Below are 14,863 nucleotides of genomic sequence, written 5' to 3'. Positions count from 1 at the left end.
ACCCAGCACGTCAGCAACAGGCAGGTTTGAAGAATTGGAAATGCTGACTCCAGATCTGGGGGCTGGGATCAGGATGGCCCACTTCAGGAAGCAGGAAGGTCTTAAATTTTTTTTTTTTTAATTTTTTTTTGACACAGAGTTTCACTCTGTCTCTCAGGCTAGAGTGCAGTGGCATGATCTCGGTTCGCTGCAACCTCCGCCTCCTGGGTTCAAGCAATTCGCGTGCCTCAGCCTCTCTAGTAGCTGGGACTACAGGCACATACCACCACACCTGGCTAATTTTGTGTTTTTAGTAGAGATAGGGTTTCACCTCACCATGTTGGCCAGGGTGGTCTTGAACTCCTGACCTCTAGTGAGGTCAGTGCTGGGATTATAGGCGTGAACCACTGCACCTGGCCAGGAAGGTCTTTGTCTTTAGTATGAGGAACCCATTCCCATTTCCGGGCCTCACAGAAGAAATGGTTGTGGCCTTCCCACGGGAACTTTGGTCTTGAACCTCATGGAGGGAGGGTGGCCAGACCAAGAGCTCACTGCCAATCCCAGCCCTCCCAGGAGCAGTGATCCCCCGCCTCCCCTCGTCCCTGCCACGCACTGTCAGGGCAGCCGTGTCCAAGCAGAGCTGAGCCCAGTGTGAGCGTGAGCCGAGCAGTGGGTGGAGAGGTCCAGGTAAGGAAACAGCATCAGAAAAGGTGGGGAGGCTGGGATTAGGTTGGGTCAGGTCTTCCTGGGAGGATCCCACATCCATCTGGGGAAGAAGCTACAGGCTACTTGGGCCATGACTAGTAGCAAAGCTTGGCCCTCTGACCGGGACCCTGGGCCGGGACCCCGGAGGGCAGTTGGGCCAGGATGTCCTGCTGGGGTGCCTTGGGTGTCATCAGTCCCTGGCCCTGTTCTCATCTTGCCCCACTTTGCAGTGACCTGGCGGGACCAGCCTGGTGAATGCCAGGCAGATCCTCCTTTACTTGTTTCATGGCCTTGGTGATTCAGCTGCTTTGGCTGTGAAAAGGGAAAAATTATTGGACCTCCCCAACCCCCTATGGTTGTGAGGATGAATTCATGTGAAGAGCTGAGCTGAGGTACAAGAATCGCAGGCTAGGCATGGTGGCTCACACCTGTAATCCCAGCACTTTGGGAGGCCTAGTTGGGTGGATTATTCGAGGCCAGGAGTACAAGACCAGCCTGGCCAACATGGTGAAACCCCACGTCTACTAAAAATACAAAAATTAGCCAGGCATGATGTCGTGCACCTGTAATCCCAGCCACTTGGGAGGCTGAGGCAGGAGAATCACTTGAACCCGAGAGGCAGAGGTTGTAGTGAGCTGATATCATGCCACTGCACTCCAGCCTGGGGCGACAGACAGAGCGAGACTCCATCTCAAATAATAATAATAATCACTTGAACCCAGAAGGCAGAGCCCGGCGCACACTAAGCATAGGAGCTCAGGAACCGCGAGGGAGCTCAAAATAGATCTATGACACAAGGTGGCAAAGATTGTATTGGAATTTTTCGGTGAGGATATGGGAAAAAGGACTCTCACTGTTCACCACAGAACTGCAATTTAATTTCTGTCTGGGACATTTCTGCTCTTTCCTTGCTAAATTTCCCCCCTTCCTCCTTTCCCACCTCCCACCCGGCCCCAACTTCCCCTGTATTGTCCAGCCCCAGCCTTCTGCTGGCACAGCCCTGACCAAAAGTGGGGTGTGGGGGGGTGCCCACAGCAGCCCCCAAGTGTCCCCAGGGAGCGTGAATCATGACAAGGGCTACAGCTTGCCAGGCTCCCAATGTGCACAAAGCATGTTTGTACATTGCAGACTCTGCATCCCTGTGGCAGGGACTGTCACCACCCCCTTGGACCCAGGAGCCCCCAGGAGGAAGCGCTGGTGCGGGGTGTCAATGTGGCTACCCAGCGCCCGCTGCTTCTGAAGCTGACCTCAAATGAGTCGCCCATATCCATGGCTTCTGGGCTCTTCACAGCAACCGTGGGGGAAGGTGGGCTAGGTGACTGCTACCCATTTTCCCTGGAATCCCATTTCTCAGGTGAGAGAGAGAAGCTCAGAGAGGCCAAGGGCTCGGGGCAGCCGTGGTGCCGCCTCTGGCCGTTTGGTCTGAACTGCCCTGTGGGCTGCACACAGGTCCCATGTCCTGTGTCCTGTCCCCTGCAGACCTACTGCCTCCTGAACCCCTTGCTGTTTGTGATAACACAGAGCCACTCTGTGTCCTAAGTCACAGGCAGCCTGTCATCGCGGCTAACTGGAATGATGCTTGCTCGCCAGGGGTTCACACTTCTGAGTGTGCGCTGCCGTCCGATTTTGTTGTTTTCTCCTGGCTTTGGAGAGGGCTTGGCTCTCAGCAAAGGAGATGCGGAGTGAGCCACTCCCATCTTTGCCCTGGGGTTTTGATGCCTTGGGATGCCCAGGGTGTCCCTGGGAGTGTCTGTGCTGTTCAGGGCACCTGCTGAGGCCTGCATCAGCTTTCCTGAGGCAGAATCTCACACCTTTTGGGGGTTGCTGGCTCCTTTGACAACCTGAGAAAAATTGTGGTCCCTTTCCCAGAAATCTGCAAAGACACACAAGAATAATACATGCCCTTGAGGGATTTAAATACCCTCTGACACCTATTTCAGGATTTTCCAGGTGTTCCTAGAGCTTGGATTGAGACCTATATTATGGGGTGCTGTCTGCCTGTTCTGCAATTTCCAGAGCTCCAAAATGTGGATGCTTACATTATGTTTGGATAGCTGGGTGTAGCCATGCCTGAAGGAGGCTTCTTTTTTGGAGACTGATTCCATAAAAGGATTAGGTTGAGATTGGCTGAGCCCCATTGAGTGAAAATGATGTCCTGTTTATCCACCAATCAACTTCTGCACAAATAGATGCAGCAAGCAACGAGTACATACAGTGTGGGTCTACATATTACGCTACAATAACCTTCACTGAGAGCCAGGCACTCTGTTATGGGCTGAGCAGGCATTATCCTGTTAGTCCTCATAATCCCTCAGTCGACCCTGTAGGGGATTAGAGTGGTGGGAAAAACTATAGGGAAAGGATGCAAACCATCTGAAAGGTCAGAAGGTTTTGTAGAGCCCCGGGGAAGAGTAGCTGAAGGCAGCTGTTCTATAACCCTGAGGCAAAGGGCAAGGAGTAGGTACAAGGAAGTGTGGGGAAATTTATCTTAAAAGGCTTGTTTACTTATGTTGACTAGGCACTGACCTTTGATCATGCACGTGTGAGGTTCTCCGAAAGGGGAACAATAATTTTTTTTTTTTTTTTTTTTTGAGATAGAGTCTCACTCTGTCACCCAGGCTAAAGTGCAGTGTCACTATCTCAGCTCACTGCAACCTCTGCCACCCCGGGATTCAAGCAATTCTTCTGCCTCGTCCTCACGAGTAGCTGGGATTACAGGGGCCTGCCACCACTCCTGGCTAATTTTTGTACTTTTGGTAGAGACAGGGTTTCACCATCTTGGCCAGGCTGGTCTTGAACTCCTGACCTTGTGATCCACCTGCCTTGGCCTCCCAAAGTGCTGGGATTACAGGCGTGAGCCACCACACCTGGCCACAATAATTGTTAATTACCTGCAGGTCGCATTGGCTCCAGGTTTTCCGTATTGTGCCTTCACTGAATAAAAGCAAGCAGTTCCAGCTTCTTAGGGCTGCTCTCTAGCCACTAGAGCCAGGCAGTCACCTAGCTGCTCTTACACTGCGTACCTGTGTCTGAGTACTCATTTCATTAATTTCCCAGGGTCTATGGGACAGATCTGGCACGACCCTACAGTATAGTGCTGTTATGAGCTCCCTGAGGCACAGAGAAGTTAAATAACTTGCTCAAGGGCTCAAGGTCACACAGCAGGTGGTGAAAGTGGCCTTTGACCCCAAGCAATCTGACTCTGGGGCCATTCGATAGTCTAAGAAATTGGAGGCCCAGGCCGGGCGCGGTGGCTCAAGCCTGTAATTCCAGCACTTTGGGAGGCCGAGACGGGCGGATCACGAGGTCAGGAGATCGAGACCATCCTGGCTAACCTGGTGAAACCCCGTCTCTACTAAAAAATACAAAAAACGAGCCGGGCAAGGTGGCGGGCACCTGTAGTCTGAGCTACTCGGGAGGCTGAGGCAGGAGAATGGCGTAAACCCGGGAGGCGGAGCTTGTAGTGAGCTGAGATCCGGCCACTGCACTCCAGCCTGGGCGACAGAGCGAGACTCTGTCTCAAAAAAAAAAAAAAAAAAAAAAAAAGAAATTGGAAGCCCAGCATGATGGCTCATGCTTATAATCCCAGCACTTTGGGATGCTGAGGCAGGAAGATCACCTGAGGTGAGGAGTTCAAGACCAGCCTGGCCAACATGGTGAAACTCTGTCGCTACTAAAAATACAAAAATTATTTTGTATTTTTTGTATTTGGGCGTGGTGGCTGGCACCTGTGGTCCCAGCTACTTGGGAGGCTGAGGTACAAGAATCGCTTGAACCCAGGAGGCAGAGGTTGCAGTGAGCCGAGATCATGCCATTGCACTCCAGCCTGGGTGACAGAGTGAGACCCTGTCTCAAAAAAAAAAAAAAAAAAAAAAAAAAGAAAAAATAGAATAGAATAGAATAGAATAGAATAGAACAAAAAAAGAATAGAAAAGAAATTGGGCCGGGCGCGGTGGCTCAAGCCTCTAATCCCAGCACTTTGGGAGGCCGAGACGGGCGAATCATGAGGTCAGGAGATCGAGACCATCCTGGCTAACATGGTGAAACCCCGTCTCTACTAAAAAATACAAAAACTAGCCGGGCGAGGTGGCGGGCGCCTGTAGTCCCAGCTACTCGGGAGGCTGAGGCAGGAGAATGGCGTAAACCCGGGAGGTGGAGCTTGCAGTGAGCTGAGATCTGGCCACAGCACTCCAGCCTGGACGACAGAGCCAGACTCCGTCTCAAAAAAAAAAAAAAAAAAAAAAAAAAGAAATTGGTTGAGTGTCCCCCATCCTGTTCTGGGACTTGAGTCTATTTCCCGCTGAGGCCATTGGATCCTGCTGGGGCCCAGGCAAGAAGAGCGGGCTCTGAGCAAACCCTGCAATTGAATTTTTCTAGAAAGCCTTCATCACATGTTGGAGTCTAAGGTCCCCATCTAGGAGTTCTCAACAGACTGTATCTTGAAGTGGCATTTGCCTGGCCCGGCAGGGAGACAGGACTCTGTTCTCAGACAGATTTGGGTGGTAACGTGACCTCATTTGACTCCCAGGCTGGCAGGGCCTGGGAAATGTCAGTTTACGCTTGTTTCCAGAGTTTTAAAGGAGGTTTCCTTTGCCTCTCGTATACTGCAAAATGCCTGCTGGGAGTGGTGCTTTTGCTTCTTGCTTCCTGGTTGCTGAGTCTCCCTTTAAGTTCCGAGTCTCTCTCTAAGAGGCCCTTTGGTGTGGGAAGGGGCTTAGAACCCTGGCTTTGTCATGAGGCCCTTTCCTGAAAATGGCTCCCGTGCAAGGCTGTTCCACTTCCACATTCTCAAACACCGTCCCGCCCACGGATCCCCAGCCCACCCCAACAGGCCTGTCCAACTTGAGGATGGAGGTGACAGCCATCATGGAGTCTGATGCCCTCACATTTTTTTTTTTTTTTGAGAAAGGGTCTCACTATGTTGCCCAGGCTGACGTACAGTGGTATGGTCATGGCTCACGGCTCACAGCAGTCTCAACTTCCCAGGCTCAAGAGATCCTCCTGCCTCAGCTTCCTGAATAGCTGTGACTACAGGAGCACACCACCAGCCGGGCTAATTTTTTAATTTTTTTGTAGAGACGGGGGTCTTGCTATGTTGCCCAGGCTGGTGTCGGACTCCTAGGCTCAGGTGATCCTCCCACCGTGGCCTCCCAAAGTGCTGGGATTACAGGTGTGAGCCACTGCACCCTACTCCCTCACTCTTGCAGATGGGAAACCAAGGATGAAGGAGAGGAGAATCCCTTGCCCAAGACCTCAGAGCTAAAATTCCCAGCAGCTGCGGTTTGTATTCACCTGGGGCTGGCAGCGTCGGGACCACCAGGAGGCCAGGTGGAAATGCTCACCCCTGGGGTGCACCCCAGACTTGCTGCATTGGAAGCCGTGCCACAACCAGCCCTCCAGGTGACCGAGGCTAACACAAGTTTGAGAATTACTGCCCTGGCCCTTGCTTTCTCAGCTGGGACTGAAGTTCTGCACAGGTAGGACCCAGTGACAAAGTTTTACCTCCCAACTGCTCCATGCACCTTGGTCCCCACAAAAGCCTTCCTCACACACAAGTAAACTCTGGAAGCGCAGGATAGGAAAGAGAGCTAGAAGCACACACTGTGGTTATGAAAATCTTCACATGATAGACAATGCAGCTCAAAGTGAAGAAACTGGCTTGCTCTTTCAGCACAAATAAGACGCCAACTGGCCAAAAACATTAGTACACAAGCAAAAGGAAACCTAGGCCAGGCACGGGGGCTCATGCCTGTAATCCCAGCACTTTGGGAGGCCGAGGTGGGTGGATCACCTGAGGTCAGGAGTTCAAGACCAGCCTGTCCAACATGGTGAAAACCCATCCCTACTAAAAATACAAAAAATTAGCTGGGTGTGGCGGCGGGCACCTGTAATCCCAGCTACTCGGGAGGCTGAGACAGGAGAATTGCTTGAACCCAGGAGGCGGAGGTTGCAGTAAGCCGAGATCGCGCCATCGCACTCCAGCCTGGGTAACAGAGCAAGACTCTGTCTCAAACAATAACAACAACAACAATAAAAATAAAAAACAGAAGAGAAAAAAAAACCTAGACCGGGCATAGTGACTTATGTCTGCAATCCCAGCATTTTGGGAGGCCGAGGCAGGCGGATCACCTGAGGTCAGGAGATCGAGACCATCCTGGCTAACACAGTGAACCCATCTCTACTAAAAAAAAAAAAAATACAAAAAAAATTAGCCAGACATGGTAGCGGGTGTCTGTAGTCCCAGCTACTCCGGAGGCTGAGGCAGGAGAATGGTGTGAACCTGGGAGGCGGAGCTTGCAGTGAGCCCAGATGGCGCCACTGCACTCCAGCCTGGGTGACAGAGCGAGACTCCGCCTCAAAAAAAAAAAAAAAAAAGAAGAAAATCTAAGTGAAAACTGAAGCCAGCTGGAAAGCAGCTTCTACTTATCCAGATGAAGCCAGCAGAAGTAACAAGGGAGCCTTCGGTGACCTGGGCCACCGTTCCCACTGGCCTGGTGCTGGCCGGGGGGCTGCAGGATTTTAAGGCCCTGCCGGCCTGAGGCCCCGTCTCCTCCTTGTATCTTATCCTCCCATGAGAAGGCAGTGAGACAGATGTCTTCACAGCGCCCCTGCGCCCACTCACCCACCCATCCGCTCATCTATCCATCCAACAAGCTGTTTTTAGGCACCTGCTGTGTGCCAAGTCCCTGGGGCTGGAACCCAGATGTGGGACAAAGGTACAGACCCTAAGCTGAGGCCTGTGGAGAGAGTGGCAGGCCCTATGGGGCAGGGGTCCTGGCAGGTGTGCTGGGGTCACCCCCATTGTGCCCACTTGCTGGGCTGGAGCTCATACAGGCAGGTGGCCCAGCCCAGGCTGCGCACGTCCTCACAGTGAGGTGGTGGCCAGGCTGGCACAGGGCGCTTTCTGCTCAGGAAGGGGGTCCCGCCGGTGGGCGCTGTGTCCTTTCTGCTCTTCCTAGGTGAGGAGGGGACCACAAAGGAGAGCACAGGGTGGCTTCAGCGAGGGTGGCTGGACACTGGGATGGTCAGCCTGGAGGTCACTTGGCTGCTTCAGCCCCCTGGGCACCCTCCCCCACTCCCACTGGCCCAGGTGCCCTGGGGTCTTCACCCCCACCCCCGCATACTACAACACTGCTCTCTCCTCTCCCTGGGGCGCTTCACTCCCTGTCTGTGCCCTGGTTGAAGGCTGAACCATGCCTGGAGCGCTGCTCTGGCCAAGAAATGTTTGTGGAATATCTGACCAAAAGGATGCCACAGCAGCCCTGGAGGTCAGGACCAAGTGGCATGTTTATGGTGCAGATGAGACACTGGGACTCAGAGAGGCCACAGAACTTGCCAAGGGCACTCGGTGGCTGAGGAAGGGGCCGGGTCCCTCCCACTCCAGACTGGCTCTCATTTGGGTGCAAGGGACCTGTGGTGACGATGGCTGCACAGGTCTCTGTCCTCATATTAACATCCAGCCTTGCAGATGGGGTGTCTGTGGTGGGCCTGGCATGGGCAGACCTCCGATCTCCCTGGTGCTAACTGCTGAGTTCATCTCTGGGGTTAGCAGGGTTAACTGCGTCCCCGTCACAACGTCTCAATGCTCCCACAGCTGTGGGGGCCACAGTGGAGGGGGCCATCCCTTTCTGAGCCCAAGCAGGGCTCTGGGCAGAAGTCCCAGTGTCTCTCAGTGTCTCTGATGTCCTTCCTTCCAGGCGGGGGTTTCAGGTCTGCTAGTGGTGGCTCTTCAGACCCTTACTCCGCGTCAGCAGAGTAAGGTTCCCGGGACACCATTGCCACCTCCTACCCTAAGGGTCCCTGCTCCAGGTTCTATCCCACTGAGGAGAGTCTTCCCTGCAGGAAGCAGGGACCTGAGCTCTCTGCTCCACTCCTGGCCCAGGCATAATGCCAGGGCCTGACCTTCATGGGGCCTTGTGGCTCCTGGCAGGGATTGAGTGATGGGGCCGGGACAGGCAGACGCCTGTGGCCTGTGTGTGTGGCAGGCCCTGTGTGTGGGACCCATGGGGACAGACAGGCTCTCTGGAGTGAATTCCCACATCCTGAATAGACCCGAGCCTAGACACCATCAGAGTGCCATCCGGCACCATCTCAGGGTTCCCCGAACCCTCTGGGGGCCGTGGAACCACACAGTTGAGCTGTGATGATGCCAGAACCCCAACCTTCACCTTGGTTAGCTGCAGGGACCAGCCTCAGACCTGTTCTGGGACGCCTCGCCGTGACTGGGGCTTTCTGGACTCTACTTCTGGCTTCTGTCTACCTTGTCCTGTCCTTCTTCCCAGTGGTGACCGTGTGGGGGAGGGTCCACAGCCCACCCCAACCAGGGAGGGTTTTCTCCCTTCCTCCTTCCTCTCCTGCCAACAGGGAGCGTGGGCCAGCCAAGGAGCCTTTCCGGGGTGGGAGGAACAGCAGCGTGAGTGCATTTTGGAAAGCAGGAGCCTTCTGCAGGCCGAGGGGCTTGTCCCCAAAGTCCTGGGTCTGCCCTGCACAGCTGCAGAGTTGAGCCCCTGCTTACTAGTGGTTGCTGCACTCATGAACTGGAGCACCTAGCAGGCTCTGGGCCAGGCTCGGGTCCCCTGGGTGTGCCCACCAGCTGGCTTCTCTGAGCCCTGGCTTTGAGGCCACACGGGGCTGTGGCAGCTGCACTGAGGGAGAAGTGGCTGCTGGAGCCACTGGGGATTTCACTCCAGCTGCTACAGAAGACCCATCAGCCATGTCTCTGCCCAGAGGCCTCTGCCAGCAGGGGGTCCCAGGCTGGGGGAGGTTGACAGCTGCTGCCTGCTGCTCCCCACCCAGGCAGCAGCTCTGAGCCACAGAAAGAGCCGGGCTGGGACTCTGGGAGCCTCCAAAGGACAGGGTGGGTCTCGGGGCCTCAGAGCAGTTCCAGACGGCTGCAGGAGTGGGAGAAGCAGCAGTTTCTCAAGAAGAACGAGAGGGCCTGGACCACAGCCTCCGCTTCCTCTTCTGGAGAAAAGCCGCAGCTGAGCGATGCTGGCTGATAATTGTGCAGCCTCTGTGCCTGGAGCCTGCAGCAGAGGCCAGGAGTTTCGAACAGGTGACAGCAGGTGGCCCCTGAGGCTCTGGCTGGAAAGTGGGGTTGGGAGAGGAGGTTGGATAGTTGAGGAAAAGAGCTTAGATTCTTGATGCCACTGAACTTGTCTGAACTGGAGCACTTCTGAGAATGAAAGTGAGCTGTGTTAATTATCACACAGGGACAACGGATGTAAACTGGGACTCTTCAGGGCACATCGAGATGTGTATTACCCTACTTACTACCACTTCCTAGCTGCGTGGATTTGGGCAAGTTACATAACCTCTCTGAATTCTGGTTTCTGCATAAAAAAGGCCAACATCATGTGCCTGCCTCCCAGGGCTGCGGGAGGGATGGAAGAAGTGAATTACCTGAGTTCCCGAAACAGCCCTTGGCACAGTGCCGGTGGGGTGGGGGGCTCTCCATGCTTGTTCTTTTCCTCTGAGAGTGGTTGGTTCTGTCCCTGGAGGTGAGCAAGGGCCTGCCGGCCAGCGTTCTGCAGTGTGAGGGCCTCAGCAGGGCATATGTGCAGCTGCAGAGCCAGATTCCAGTCCTGCCTGTGCCCTCCAGAAGGGTGACAAGTGAGTGTGGGAGAGTCGGGCCTTCCTGTACCTAGGGAAGGATGGGCCCGTGATGGGTCCCAGGCTGGCACTCCCTGGTGGACTTGTGCCCTCTCCTATCCCAGGTGGTGGCAATTTGTGCCCATGGAGGGGCACCAGCAGGGCCCAGCCCAGAGAAGCTTTGCTGTCACCGTGGACCTGTCTTTGGCTTCAAGGCCTTGGCATCGGTTCAGAGAAAGTTTGCCTGCTTCTGCCCTCCTGGGGTTACGCTGGGCGAATGCAGAGCCTTCCCTGGGGGTCTGGGAGGGCTGGAAGATGAGCTGGAGGAAGGAGGCTGCTTGCATTTTCTGTGCCTGTTCCCGGGTCCTGAGAAACTGAGCAGAGCCTGTTCCAACCCAGAATGTTTTCAAGAGTTGGGTGTGGGGCCTGGCTCTGCCACTTGTTGTCATTTGAGCTTAGGCAAATCAGAGGTCTCTAAGCCTCAGGTTCCTTGCTGGGAGGCAGGGGCGAGCCACCCTGTCATCTTCCCAGGACATGGGGAAGGGCTGTAGGTAGTGTGGGCCCCACATGGCCTCTGCTCTCCACCTTCAGGCCCTGCACATGTTATTTTCATCTGTTCCCCCACAGCCCTGGGAGCCCCTGGAGGCACAGCCTGCGACCCTGAGGGATAAGCTCCATCTCCAGAAGGAACGAGTGGATGAGGTCAGAGCCCAGCAGTGACCTGTCTGTGCTGGGGTCCATCCCCACCAACAAGGGCAGAGCTGCTGCAGCAGGTGGAACGGACATGCCTCCTGCCAGATGCGCTGGCTGGATCAGCAACTCTCCAAGGTGGCCTCATGCTGTGGACATTACCCCAGGTGCCTCAACTTCTGGCTACTTTGTCTCCTTTCCACTCCTCATCCCCAGAGAAGGTTCTTCTGGCCAGAAGGATGGCCTCTGAAAATGTCAGATCCGGAAGGCATTCGTGCTAATGGTGCTCAGCCCTCAGCAAAGTCACCTGGCCAGTCAACCCCATTAAATGAGGAGCTAAAAGCCCACAGGCCGCAGTTGGGGCTCACAGACAGCCCAGGAGGCAGGAAGTTGGTGTGCTACCACAAGGGTGGGTCCTCAGGGTGGGTGCAGGGTCCCTCTCAGGATTGAGTCACCAGGTGGAGGCCACATGGCTTCCAATCAACCCCTTCTTCACACCTTTGGCTTTGGCACAGGCAGGGTCTTCCCAGCTATACCCTCCTAAGTGAGGTCACAGGTAACACCACACAAGGGGCAGGCCGAGGTGTGTGTTTCACGACTTATGCCACTTCCTCGCTGTGTGGGACCCAAAGGTGACCTAGAGCTGAGAAACCCATGTCTGCAAAAACAAGGCCACTGGAGTTGAGGCAAGAGAGGCCAAAATCCTACCTAGGATGCTGGGGCCAATCAGCCCATTATGGAGCATCCTGAAAAGCGAGGCCACCACAATACCAAAGGACTAGAGGAACTGCCACACACGCCACCCAAACAACCTGCCAACCTTTCTCGCTGACCCCAAATACTGGGATATTATCCAGTGTAAATTTGTAGGCAAAAGAATGAACTCACGTGGTTTTATCATATTTGTATTCAGGGAGATTGACCATTTTCACGTATTTGCAGAGCATGTGTATTTCTTTCCTTCTTTTTTTTTTTTTTGGGACGGAGTCTCACTCTGTTGCCCAGGCTGGACTGCAACGGCATGATCTTGGCTCACTGCAATCTCTGCCTCCCGGGTTCAAGTGATTCTCCTGCCTCAGCCTCCCGAGTAGCTGGGACTACAGTCGTGCCTGTACACCACACCTGGCTAATTTTTGTATTTTTAATAGAGACGGGGTTTCACCATGTTGGTCAGGCTAGTCTCGAACTCCTGACCTCATGATCCATCTGCCTTGGCCTCCCAAAGTGCTGGGATCACAGGCGTGAGCCACGGCACCCAGCCGTGGGCATGTGTATTTCTTCTTCTGAGACTAGCCTGTTCACATCCTTGGTTCACCTGCCCACTGGGATGTTTCTGACTGGTTCACAGGTATTTGGTATATGATGGATACTAATCCTTTGTAATATATTTTCTCCTCTTTTCCCCGTCATTTGTCTTTTAATTTTGTTTGTGTTGTCTCATACAAAAAGCTTTAGTTTCACAAGGGCCCACATGTGGCTCTTCCTTTGGCTTCTGGGTTTCGTGTTATGCTCAGAATCTCTTGCACTGAGATGATTCAGCTGCTGCCTCAGACGTTCTGAGAAACAACGGCCACAACACTTGCAGCGGCAGCAAAACATGCTTATTCAAAAGAAAATGTTTATTTTAAAAAGAACTATCACCCCCAGCATTTATTTAAATATTAATAGAGACGAGTAAAAATTTCAAATGGTATAAGAAGAATAACAGCTTTATAGTCACAGATGGTCAGATGCTGACAAACAAGAAGGAGGGTCTATGTACATTGAGATTCGGTTGTTATGAGAATGCATACGAAGGCTTAAGAAATGGCCTATTTATAGGCTTTGGTGGAGCCATAATCCCCAATTTTCTATTGGCTCCTGATGTCACTTGAGAAGTATGTGAGGCTGAACTGGATCCAATGATGCTGGAGGATTTCGTTTTGGAAGATATCTTTCTACATGTGGCAGACCCCCTGAAATGTGACAAAGAAAAAATCAAAATGTTAAATGGAACCAAAAGTGAATGACCATCTTCCTCTCAACCTGCACAGAGCTACACTACGACTTTCCTGGGCCTAATATGTCCTTGTGCATTTTCTGCCTATGAAGCCCCTAGGTAAGGTAAGTTTCCTTTACTACTTAAGGAATAAAGGACCACTGCCCTTCATATAAATTTGTCCTGGATTTGTCCTTCTGAAATGTGAAGGACTGTTTCTTGATTTTCTGACTTGTGACCAACCCACCGCCCCTCTCTCCACCCACACCTTCGGCAGCCTACAACCAGAGCCCTACAACAAGAGGAGCTGAGGTTCACATGCCCTCATCCATTCTGACCAAATAAAGGAAGTGAAACACCTTGCTGCAGGGCCTCAGCTCCCTGCTGACAGGCACCCCGGAACGACTGGATTTGTACAGTCCAGAGCAAGGCAGCTGTGGGGTGAGCACATGTGGCGTGGAGCTGGGTGGCCAGGACTGGCAGAGCTGGGCGTCTTCCTGGCCAGCCCCAGGAAGCCCCAGGAGGGCTGCAGATGCAGCTTCCTGGGGAGGCTGAGCTGCCTTATCCAAGGGTGTGGCCTGTCTCTGTCAGGGCCGCATCTGCAGCTCCCTGGCTCACCTGCCTACACCCGGAGATCTGCCCGCTCGCCCTCCCACTCGCTGCCTTCTAAAGCCAAGGAAGAAGCCGCCACAGCCGATTCCAAAGTCCTTCCAGCATCTCACTTTCCTTGCAGACCTTAAGATAACAGCTCCCTTCCCACCCCTAAATGAAATAAAAAACAAAACCATGAGGCCGGCATGTTTACAGTGATGACTGTGGGCAGCAGTACCCACAGAAGCCTTTCCTGCTGCTTTTAACCAGGCTGATGTCAGGCCCAACATTAATTCCATGGCACCAGGGCATGCAAGCAGCCTCCCGTCTGAATTGAGGGTATAGGGCCACAGCCTGTGGGTAATGACGTTCTGGGGGAGCTCCATGACTTCAACTCTGGCTCCAGGGCAATTTTCCTGCAGAACTGGCAAAGATCTGCTAAACCGGCAGAGATGCAGCCTGAAGTTTCCCTATGCTGATTTCCTGCTGAGAAATTAAGCCCGGAGCGAAAACCTGCTGTTTATGTTGATTTACAGAATGAATCTGCCAACAGCAGCCTCCATTTCACCTGGGCCATCTATTTACTCCCACTCAGAGAGCCCAGAACACAACTGGTTCATTGTATGTTGTACTGAAGATGTAAAACTCTGAGGGTAGGGTGGGGAGGTGAGGCTGCTGGCAGAGAGCCACATTTATTCTTTCACTGCACAGGGACTCTCAATCCAGGGAGCAGACTGGGTTGGTGGAAAGGAGAGTGGAGCACAAAGAGGCTGCTCCAAAGGTAACACAAAGTCACACAGCACACTGGCTTTAGCTGGTAGGGCTTAAAAAAGAATCCCATCTTGGCCAGACACAGTGGCTCACGCCCGTCATCCCAGCACTTTGGGAGGCTGAGGTGGGTGGATCACCTGAGGTCAGGAGTTTGAGACCAGCCTGGCCAACATGGTGAAACCCCACCTAAAAATACAAAAATTAGGCCGGGCACAGTGGCTCAAGCTTGTAATCCCAGCACTTTGGGAGACCGAGATGGGCGGATCACGAGGTCAGGAGATCGAGACCATCCTGGCTAACACAGTGAAACCCCGTCTCTACTAAAAAATACAAAAAAAAAAGCTAGCTGGGGCTGAGGCAGGAGAATGGCGTAAACCTGGGAGGCGGAGCTTGCAGTGAGCTGAGATCCGGCCACTGCACTCTAGCCTGGGCAACAGAGTGAGACTCTGTCTCAAAAAAAAAAAAAACAAATAAAAATAAAAATAAAAATAAAAATTAGCCCAGCATGGTGGCATGCACCTGTAACCCCAGCTACTTGGGAGGCTGAGGCAGGAGAAT

The 14,863-nt window shown here is 53.4% G+C and overlaps 1 protein-coding gene and 2 long non-coding RNA genes across 16 annotated transcripts in view; 2 read left to right on the top strand and 1 right to left on the bottom strand.

The window, feature by feature from the left end:
• The first annotated feature begins 557 nt into the window (after positions 1 to 557).
• Positions 558 to 12,374, top strand: LOC123574686 (uncharacterized). Of its 2 annotated transcripts, XR_012415396.1 has the most exons (4): positions 558 to 666; positions 1,813 to 2,038; positions 5,892 to 6,161; positions 10,903 to 12,374. It is a non-coding gene; the product is annotated as an uncharacterized lncRNA (long non-coding RNA). The 2 variants fall into 2 exon arrangements; XR_012415395.1 differs by lacking the exon at positions 1,813 to 2,038.
• A 40-nt stretch (positions 12,375 to 12,414) lies between these two features.
• LOC141407243 (uncharacterized) lies at positions 12,415 to 13,733 on the top strand. The gene is made up of 3 exons (XR_012415397.1): positions 12,415 to 13,068; positions 13,221 to 13,384; positions 13,535 to 13,733. It is a non-coding gene; the product is annotated as an uncharacterized lncRNA (long non-coding RNA).
• Positions 12,564 to 14,863, bottom strand: part of BLM (BLM RecQ like helicase) — a 107,335-nt gene continuing 105,035 nt past the window's right edge. For all 13 annotated transcript variants that reach the window (XR_012415393.1, XR_012415391.1, XR_012415392.1 and 10 more), the window contains one exon: positions 12,564 to 12,920. Coding sequence is in view for 7 of the 13 variants with exons in the window: in XM_015453405.4 (XP_015308891.3) it covers positions 12,743 to 12,920 (178 nt within the window). In the remaining 6 variants the exon portion in view is untranslated. The remainder of the gene's footprint in view (positions 12,921 to 14,863) is intronic.

The sequence above is a fragment of the Macaca fascicularis genome, chromosome 7, assembly GCF_037993035.2.
Source record: "Macaca fascicularis isolate 582-1 chromosome 7, T2T-MFA8v1.1".
Lineage (NCBI taxonomy): Eukaryota > Metazoa > Chordata > Mammalia > Primates > Cercopithecidae > Macaca > Macaca fascicularis.
Note: the sequence above shows the minus strand (reverse complement) of the source record. Positions and strands in the feature narration are given on the sequence as shown.